Here is a 10,860-nt window from a genome sequence, read left to right on the forward strand (position 1 = left end):
CAACCATTAGGGAGCCAGGCCCCGGCAGGCCTACCCAATCAGATTTATGTGGTTTAAGCATTGTTGTGGACTTAGACCATCAAATGTTTGTCTTTTCTCTAATAAAAAAAGTGTGATTTTAAGAAAAATACAAAAAACATATGGAAACATAGGATTATTCACATAGGGTGCCTTTCCTTCACTGGGCGGGCCGTTTAGGAGAGTATACTTCTCCAGGCACCATTACACCACTGCAGAGGGCTGATGGAAAGAAAACAGTCACACACAGCATGATGTTAAAGGATAAGCAGTTCATAAACTCTAACATAATGTAATGAGCCAGTAGGTCCCAATCATAAGAACACAAAAACACAACCATTAAGCATTTCCCAAATGAAATGTACAACTATTACTTCCTATTGCAAAAAAAAACACGTCACGTTTAGCACACAAAGTAACCTGTGACCTAAAGTTTAAAGTGAAACTGACAGCGATTTAACTACTTTGATGATATGAAACAAACAGACAATCTTAATATCAATACAAATATAAAATTCCCAGTTTATGCTAAAAAGAAAACTACTTTATAAGAGGGTTTAAAAATAAGTTATATTTGACTCAACGTTCCATGACATACACAAAGGCACTGCTGGCAGAATAAATGGATGCAGTTCAATACATGACTAATATAATTCACCAATACATTTCTTGGTAGTCCAATAAATATTCCTATCAGGTTGTAAATCATAGCTGGCCTGGTACATTGTTTGCTGCCTCCATTTGGGAATCACTGTTTCAGTTTCAATTACTCAATATTCTGGACAAATACGGACGAATGTAACTAAGGCTGGGAATGTCAATACAATCAAACTAGCAAGAGCAATGATCACAAGTCAGCCATAACGTGGCTAATAGGCTAGTCTATATTTATATATTTATGTAGAAAGTTAAAAACACTGAACCTAATGTTAGCTGGCTAGCTGCTAGGAGGATGTCATGTCATGCCATTGAAGGGTGAGTGACTGACTTTTCCCCTCATATCGTTTTTTGGTGGCTACACAGCTAGAGATGCAGGTTAGCTAGCAATAACTTAAACGACTATTATACAGTTAGCATATCTCTTGTGTTCGCAAATGCACTCTGGCTATCTACTCCGATTTCAGAGGACTCTCATACATTTAACTTTCTACGTGTGCCAGAGCGCAGAACAACTGATGAATTTACGAACGAGTAACACCTGCTGAATATTACTGGTGTCAGTAAACGTTGGCAAAAGAAAAAGTAATAGTTAGTTAAGAACAGCCTAACCAGCTCTGCTACGGCAAGTAAAATGGTCAGAGTGAGGTGTTCTCTCATTTGTGTCTGGACGTAGCGAGCTGGCAAGCTAGCCTACTTTATCCAGTTAGCTTGGGTGCTTGGTTGGGACAAGCATGCATTGGCAGGCGCACTGCAGAAGGACGAGGAGGACACAATTCCCCATCGTTTTCAGTGCAATTTTGACAGCCAAATAGCTGAAAAAGTTTGAGAAGGTTCATCTAATGCCTGTAAACACTCAGTCCAGTTCAAAGTGAATGATGGCAGGCCCGTGTGGCAAATGGCTTGTTTTTATAAAGGTCTATTGTAGCTCTGGTTGGCTATAGCGCACCGGTTTGTATAGACTCCAGTCCTGTACAAGACAAAAGGTTACAAAAAAAGAAGTTTTGTCCCCAATTGGTAGTTCCAGTCTTGTCCTATCGCTGCAACTTCCGTACGGACTCGGGAGAGGCGAAGGTCGAGAGCCGTGCGTCCTCCAAAACGCAATACAGCCAAGCTGCTTCCTGACAGTGCCTGCTTAACCCGGAAGCCAGCCGCACCAATGTGTCAGAGGAAACACCATACACCTGGCAACCGTGTCAGCATACATTGCACAAGGCCCGCCACAGGAGTCGCTAGAGCGCTATGGGACAAGAACATCCCTGCCGGCCAAACCCTCCCCTAACCCAGACGATGCTGGGCCAATTGCGCACCACCCCATGGGTCTCCCGGTCGCGACCGGCTGCGACAGAGTCTGGACTCGAACTAGGATCTCTAGTGCCTCAGACCACTACGCCACTCGGGAGGGCCCAAGACAGATGTTTTTATTCACTTTTATTTACTGCAGTGTCTATTGCTATAGAATTTTGACAATTGCCCTAGTATAAATAATTCTCAAACATTCCAATGTCACGTTTACTCCCGCTCCCCCTCTCTGGCACTCGTTGTCACCAGTTTTCTCATTATTATGCACATGTCACCATCGTTACATGCACCTGCGCCTCATAAGACTCACCTGGACTCCATCACCTTCCTGATTACCTCCCCTACAGTGCCTTGCGAAAGTATTCGGCCCCCTTGAACTTTGCGACCTTTTGCCACATTTCAGGCTTCAAACATAAAGATATAAAACTGTATTTTTTTGTGAAGAATCAACAACAAGTGGGACACAATCATGAAGTGGAACGACATTTATTGGATATTTCAAACTTTTTTAACAAATCAAAAACTGAAAAATTGGGCGTGCAAAATTATTCAGCCCCTTTACTTTCAGTGCAGCAAACTCTCTCCAGAAGTTCAGTGAGGATCTCTGAATGATCCAATGTTGACCTAAATGACTAATGATGATAAATACAATCCACCTGTGTGTAATCAAGTCTCCGTATAAATGCACCTGCACTGTGATAGTCTCAGAGGTCCGTTAAAAGCGCAAAGAGCATCATGAAGAACAAGGAACACACCAGGCAGGTCCGAGATACTGTTGTGAAGAAGTTTAAAGCCGGATTTGGATACAAAAATATTTCCCAAGCTTTAAACAACCCAAAGAGCACTGTGCAAGCGATAATATTGAAATGGAAGGAGTATCAGACCACCTCAAATCTACCAAGACCTGGCCGTCCCTCTAAACTTTCAGCTCATACAAGGAGAAGACTGATCAGAGATGCAGCCAAGAGGCCCATGATCACTCTGGATGAACTGCAGAGATCTACAGCTAAGGTGGGAGACTCTGTCCATAGGACAACAATCAGTCATATATTGCACAAATCTGGCCTTTTTGGAAGAGTGGCAAGAAAGCCATTTCTTAAAGATATCCATAAAAAGTGTTGTTTAAAGTTTGCCACAAGCCACCTGGGAGACACACCAAACATGTGGAAGAAGGTGCTCTGGTCAGATGAAACCAAAATTGAACTTTTTGGCAACAATGCAAAACGTTATGTTTGGCGTAAAAGCAACACAGCTGAACACACCATCCCCACTGTCAAATATGGTGGTGGCAGCATCATGGTTTGGGCCTGCTTTTCTTCAGCAGGGACAGGGAAGATGGTTAAAATTGATGGGAAGATGGATGGAGCCAAATACAGGACCATTCTGGAAGAAAACCTGATGGAGTCTGCAAAAGACCTGAGACTGGGACGGAGATTTGTCTTCCAACAAGACAATGATCCAAAACATAAAGCAAAATCTACAATGGAATGGTTCAAAAATAAACATATCCAGGTGTTAGAATGGCCAAGTCAAAGTCCAGACCTGAATCCAATCGAGAATCTGTGGAAAGACCTGAAAACTGCTGTTCACAAATGCTCTCCATCCAACCTCACTGAGCTCGAGCTGTTTTGCAAGGAGGAATGGGATAAAATTTCAGTCTCTCGATGTGCAAAACTGATAGAGACATACCCCACGCGACTTACAGCTGTAATCGCAGCAAAAGGTGGCGCTACAAAGTATTAACTTAAGGGGGCTGAATAATTTTGCACGCCCAATTTTTCAGTTTTTGATTTGTTAAAAAAGTTAGAAATATCCAATGAATGTCGTTCCACTTCATGATTATGTCCCACTTGTTGTTGATTCTTCACAAAAAAATACAGTTTTATATCTTTATGTTTGAAGCCTGAAATGTGGCAAAAGGTTGCAAAGTTCAAGGGGGCCGAATACTTTCGCAAGGCACTGTATATCTGTCACTCCCTCTGGTTCTTTCCTGAGGCGTTATTGATTCTGTTCATGTGTTTTATGTCTGTACGCTATTCTTATGTCTTGTTTTTTTCTGTTATTTATTAAATTCACTCCCTGTATTTGCTTCCCGACTCCTAGCGTACTCGTTACATCTAAGAATTTATGAAAATGTAAAAATGACCATATCTAAGTTGTCGCTTGTCAGATAATTGTGCCATATTCTTTGTGGGAGTGTTTATGAACAGATTTTTTGTAACATTTCTTGTTGCTAAAATGCTGTCATTTCCATTCTAAATGCAACAAAGTTTCACACACATAAGGTATTTTCAAAGAGATGGCTAACAACAGCAAACACGCTGCAATAAAAAACACAATTCCATTCACCCGGTGATGATCGTTTAAAACAAAATTCTTTAAATGGAGAAGCTAACAAATTAGCAACCATCCTCTTTGATAACGCCTGCTGCAGCTGTTGCAAACTAGCCGACAACAAAAGCTAGCTAGCTAGACCGTGGGAAAACTACTGCTCGCTATTGCTCATTGACCTGTTGGCCTTCAAGAAGGCAGAGTTTCTATACGTTTTTCTAAAAAACGATCCCACTCACTAAGTCAAAATGTGATTGGTTGATTCCACTGTCACTCCAGAATGTTGCATAATACAGTTGAATGGCAGATGCCTTTATATAGCTTCTGATGCCCTAGCCAATGGCTGACTTAGCTAGCTAGATTTATCTCCCCAGAGACAGCAAAGAAAAATCATGATTGGATCTTTGTTTCCTCTTCAGTGTTAACCCTTTCCAACAAAAACTAAAGAATAAATCAGAACATAATTGAAAAATTATTTTTTATTATAATCATTATTTTATAAATCCTTAGCCCTTCTCTGAAGGCATAGAAGGCCCATTGCTCCCCCACTGTGTTGGGTTAGTAATAATTTGTAGAGTGGCTCTATTTTCCTTCAGCATGCATTTATTCTGAATGTCTAAAGAATCCACATGTTGTTCTGAAATCTGAACACAGAAATACTGGACATTTTAAACTCTTATTATGGTGGTGATTTGACGGAATAACAATCGTGGTCTTGAATTGGACTCGCATTTTTCTGGTCTCGGTCTTGACTTGGTGTCACACCCCTTGTCCCCCTCCCGGCTGTCTTCTTCTTGACTCAATTTGCTTCAGTCTTGGTCTTGAATCGGTCTCGCTTTATTTAGGTGGTCTCGAACACAACACTGCCAAATAGGTTATTGTTGAATTGCGACTGTCTGTGAAAAGTATATAGGCCCAGCCAGGCATATCGCAATATTTCCAAATACAAACGCAGGAAACATAGTTTGTAAAGTAAATGGCTATTGCTGTATAGAGCAGACATTGAAAATACTCTAATCTGTCATTTAGATATCCAAATTCTAAACTTAATTGAGTGAACAGTAGGCTATTGGCACCATCGGAGAGCATCGGCTATCCGGTGAATGTGAATATTCACTCTTTATCATTGTTGGATCAGTGACACTTCAAAGTTTGTTTTTGGACAATAACTTCCTCCTCCGGGCTAGATGGACGTCATATTGTAGGCTATTTGTGTCTCCCCTTCTCGCAGGCCTATTATATTGATCAGACAACTTTGTTATTCATTGATCTGTTTGTCAATGTCAGCAGAACAGGCAACTGTAATTTTTGTGGTATTAACCCTTTAACCGTATTCTCAGCTGACTGGTAGAGAATATTTTGACAATGGATTTAGAAGTGGAAATGAAAAAATTATCTTGACTTGAATTTGATTGGTCAATTTCTCCAGCCTTCCTGCAATATAATGAACATAATGTGTATCCTTTTGGGTTGCTGCAGTTGTGGTACTGTGTTGTGGTACTGTGTTGTGGCACTCTTTGCCCACTGTAAAATAACTCAAAATCAGTCACCAAAGATATGGGATTAAAGACAGGAATTCAGTTTGTGAGGGATTCATTCTGCACCATTACTGTTAGTAAAGTCCCTAAAGAGTAGGAATCTGAAGATAAATAGCTCAAATGGAAAAATGCTCAAAAGCAATAATTTGGAAAATAATTTGCTCAAACCAGGCAGTTGATATGTCAGGAAAAAAAATATGTTTGACTTAAAATAGGGTCAATAACCTTTTAATTAAAAATACTTATTTTGGTGAAAAATATAAATTAATTGTTGACAACTCAACATAAATTGGTTAAGCCACATTTCATGGCCCATTGGGTCAATTAATCAATATTCAGACTTAAGTTTGCCTATAAAATAATGCCTATAATAGTAATATTGCACTATACACCAATTTAAAACACATTAATTTCAATGTCATTGAATATTCATGTTTGGACATACAAAATTACCATAATTGTTCAAATTTGACAACAGTCCTCATTTAACAATGCTTACCTACCAATAAAAGCCATTACAGAAGACTTAAAGTAAGTTTTGTAATATAATATGGTATTGCTTTTCTCCTCTCAACCGCTTGGTAGAGCTGTTATTTCCAAAAGAAACATCAAGTGGAAAATAAAATAACAATTGGAAGTTCTTATTTGAGTTGTTAGTAATATGAATTTTAGGTGAAATCATGTTTTTCAAGAAGAGGCAGTTAAATGATTAAAAAGATTCTGTTAATATCTCCAGTCATATAACAGTGTAGTAGAATTGCATGAGATGTGTTTATAAAAGGCCCAATTTGTCCCATGCATAGTAAGGAGAAGAAATGTATCTGATATAGCCTACTCTACGCCACTACACACTCAGCCAGGCATTGAACGGTCTTGTTTGCAAACAGTGATTGACTTCTATTATTAGCCTAAATGATGACTATTCAGTCTACGCATCACTTTAGGAATAACGTTAGTAGGCTCTTACATCAGTCTGCAAATGCGATGATGCATGGAATGCTTTATTATGAAGGTGCATTTTATGGTGAAAATTCACATCCCCAGACTTCAAATTCACGTGCCACCTATCTCTTTCTTCTCTTTTTCTACCACTCTGTCAGTGTGTTTGGCTGAAAGTGCACTGTCTGCTTTCTGTATTGTATATGTAGACTACAGTATATGACAGATGTCTCAATTCTGTCATGGGCATCCCTTTCATGAATCACTGTACATCAGCATATGAGACAACATCTTGTCTACATCCACCTCTTATTTTCTGTCACATTAATCACAGTTATATTGTGTCTTTGATGGGCTAGGTTTGCCAAGCTGTTGCTGCGGTTACCAGCCCTGCGTTCCATTGGTCTGAAGTGTCTGGAGCACCTGTTCTTTTTCAAGCTCATCGGGGACACGCCCATCGACACCTTCCTCATGGAGATGCTAGAGGCGCCCCACCAAATGACATAACTGCAGGCGGGGCGTCGCCCATGTTCCCCTCGCCCCCTCCGCCTCTACGGAGGGTGGTCCTGCAAACCACTCCCCCTCGAGAGATTATGTGACATCATTGGATCTAGAGAAGTCCCCCCTCTTTGATGTGTTTCAAAAAACAAGTTCAATGTCCATGGGTCTGTTTTATACACTGTATATATATATATATATATATATATATATATATATATATATATATATATATATATATATATATATATATATATATATATATATATATGAACTCATGAGATGAATTGAAAGACAACAATGGACTGGAGATGAAACGGACCAAGGGGAAAGGAAGTGTTTTAAGCCATTGTTTTGTAATGTGAAACAACAACCAAGAAGATCAGGTGTTGAAGGTAGGTATGTTTGCAGGTGTATTTTGAATTGTGGCGGTTTCATCAGCAGCGTAGGTGTTGGGAGAATCGTGTTTTGGACTTGTTGAAGAGAGCCGGGACTGCATGGGCTGTCCCTGGCTCTGTTCGGAAGCGTCTCACTTTCAGGACTAACTTAAGGGAGATTGGTCCGTTTGCAGGGGGGAGGAACGAGGCAAGGTCTTGTCTGGTCCAATTCGTTCAGGTGCTGTCGAGTTTAATCCGGTCAGGTCCGGTTGGATCTGTTTTGAGGTGTACTGTATGTGTTTTGGGAGAGAAGGACTCAAGAGGTGGGACCATGCAGATGAACAGTGCTCCACTCAGGTCCCTCAACCCAAACTCAGCCGCTTCTCCATGTCTCCTTATTCTATTAGCACTGTGTGAACATGAGAGGAGGGATGCTACATCGGTCCAGTTTTCAGAGGCTCAGATAGCTTTAGTGACTGATTGGAGTGAAAGCCTGCAGTGTGGCCTCTTAGGCCCAGAGCTGGGTGACCTTCATGTGGCCTGAAAAAGCTTATCTCTGGCACTACTCATTCTGTTGTACTGTCCTGACATTAGGGGCAGTGTGAATCTGGATTCACCCTCACATAAGCCCTATACTACATGTGCATTGCTGTGTGCTCTGGAAGGTTGGCACAGGAAGGAAAGCAAACGGATGAAAGTTCCCGTCGCTCTACTACAAGCATTGTTCCTTTTTCCTGTCTGCGTTAAGGTGACAACAAAATTACGAAGAACAGGACAAATGGTTTGTAGGGAAATACTGTCAACTGATCTGAACTTTTTAAAGTGATGCCACGACTTTGTCATGTCATGTGTCCCTCCACCTCTGAGACCATTTGTTTCTGCTCCTTCTGTGAATTACAACACACCATAATCAACCTCCACACAGCAACCAAGCATGCTGTTCCTCACAGTGTAACCTAGCTTTAGAATGGCCTTTGACCTGTACAGGATATTTCAAAAGTATTGATGGTATTTGTCTGTTTTCATCCATCAAACTCTCTGTTCTCTACATACCCCCCCATGTCAAACAGTTCATGGGAGAAGTGCTTCAATGCAGTCATGTTTATGGTGAGATGTTCTCTTATTTGGATTGTGGAGCCCATGCTCCTCCATTGAAAACTCTGGCCCAGACCGTCCACTCTGACAGGAGGATGTAGGCCTGGTGAAGAAACAGAGACCCTTGCCTGCTCCACTGCCCAGCCTCCCATCACCCTCAGAGGAATCCACACCCTGCACTTCTCTGGACAACCCAGTTTCACTTAAGTCAAACTGAAATGTTAAATATGTAACATTATGTATAAATCTGCTATATGCCCATATTGCGCATTTTGTTCTTTCTATGCTGCAGCTGCTGCATAACTATGCATCAAGCATTTCTCCAAAGATTGTCCAGAGATAGTGCGGTTTCGTTGTTATTATAAAGGGGTGGTTAAACCCTTTTCCGAAGGACAGCAGACTGCTTTAGATTAACCATAAACTCTAGCAGAGCTCCAGGACCAAGTTCATCAGCCCCACATGATAGCAGACTAGAGAGAGCTAGAGAGACTTAAACAGAGGGGTTGACCAGCGAGAATAGGGAACTTGGTGGCTGTAGGAGAGCTGTGACTTCCCCCTAGTGGAAGAGATGCACAACTGCTACATTACTTGAATTTTGTACAAGTATTTAATCAGAAAAGGCACTTTTTCATGACATTATCAATATAAATTTTCCTCTTTGGTCAGACAAAACCTCAATTGAATAAGTAGCAATAACCACAGCAGGATTGATTGACAAGTCCTTAGTCCAAATCTAGTTCATGTATTTTAGTGAGGTGGATGAATTTTCATTAGGTCTTATTTCAAACAATTCAGGAAACAGAGAAATTACTGCCATGTTCAGGCCAATTATGTCTAAACAGTATTTTTATCTGGTCTAAATGGTAATTGTCAGTCAGGAAAAAACTACTGAAAATGAATTGGCTCATTGTTCAAATGATTCCAACTTAAAGCACTAGTATAGGTAGTTCTCTGGAACATGAGGTCAAATCAGACTGGCACCCCAAATAAAAGTTCAGAAAAATAACCACATTTTGATGATTATCCAACTTTTTTAAATGTACACCTAATCTCCTCTCTTGCGTATGATGTCTCCTTTTCTGAGCTTGATTGGGTTCATGTGATTTAAGACCCAGGTATATATATATATAGTGTATGTAAAAGCCATACTCAGATGTGCAAGCTCACTCCCTCCTTAGGTAGAATAAATAGCTTAGAAAAATGCTTTATAAACCATAAAGCTCTATTTTGTCTATATGTATATGTGTATATATTTATAAATATATATAAATCCCTTCCGTACATTTGTCCAGTCAATTTTAGCAAGAGGGAGACAACTATTTCAGTTGAAACTATTCTGAGCCAGGACAGATTCCATGGTGTTATACGCAGTAGTTTTTTGGTGTAAAAAAATGTCATCTGAGTTCTACCTTGATTCTCTAAAAGTCAACCAGCAGAATACCAGCAGCTCAAAGCCCTAAGAGAAGGTCCCTTGCCAGCTAACAGCAGTTATATATGGGACCTGAAAACACAGCAAAAAAACAGGTTAATACACTCAAAATACACAAAAAGCCCAAATGGATTGTTGCTAAGCTACGTGTACATTCAACAATGTTATCAGGAGATGCAGACCTCATGACAAGATCACTGCTTTCTTTGTTCCATAAACAGTAAAAAGTAATGGGGAAAAAAACACAAAAAATATATATTTTTGTACAAACTTAATTTCATCCCTTGCTTATGTACTCTGTTCCCCCCCTCCCTTTTCCTCGTGTGGGCTGTTGTATACATTGTTTTGAGTTAATGTTGATTTGAAATGGGCAGGGGAAAAAAATCTGACCATGTATGGTCAGGGTGAGGAGCGGTTGGCAATGACACCCTGATAACTGTCATCTATACTTTGTGGCTTTTTTGGCCTATCGTTACAAGATGGGATTGTCCTCTTTTAGATTGTTTATTTTTAGGGAGATGGAAAACGGCATCTGTTCTTTGTGGGTTGTTATCGGATGTTCTTTCATGGAAAGAAAAAAATAAAACAAATCTCAAATTAAACTTTCTTGATGCTCCTCGTCTTTGTGCTGTTGTGTTGTACTCTCTCCTAATAGGATATTACATTTACTGTCCTC

At 40.2% G+C, this 10,860-nt stretch overlaps 1 protein-coding gene across 5 annotated transcripts in view; it reads left to right on the forward strand.

Annotated features, from left to right (window-relative positions):
- Positions 1-10,786, forward strand: part of LOC110509348 (retinoic acid receptor RXR-alpha-A) — a 161,348-nt gene extending 150,562 nt beyond the window's left edge. For all 5 annotated transcript variants that reach the window (XM_036967460.1, XM_036967458.1, XM_036967462.1 and 2 more), the window contains exon 11: positions 7,145-10,786. In XM_036967460.1, coding sequence (XP_036823355.1) covers positions 7,145-7,292 — 148 coding nt within the window. In that variant the 3' untranslated portion in view covers positions 7,293-10,786. The remainder of the gene's footprint in view (positions 1-7,144) is intronic.
- The last annotated feature ends 74 nt before the right edge of the window (positions 10,787-10,860 follow it).

The sequence above is a fragment of the Oncorhynchus mykiss genome, chromosome Y (genome assembly GCF_013265735.2).
Source record: "Oncorhynchus mykiss isolate Arlee chromosome Y, USDA_OmykA_1.1, whole genome shotgun sequence".
NCBI lineage: Eukaryota > Metazoa > Chordata > Actinopteri > Salmoniformes > Salmonidae > Oncorhynchus > Oncorhynchus mykiss.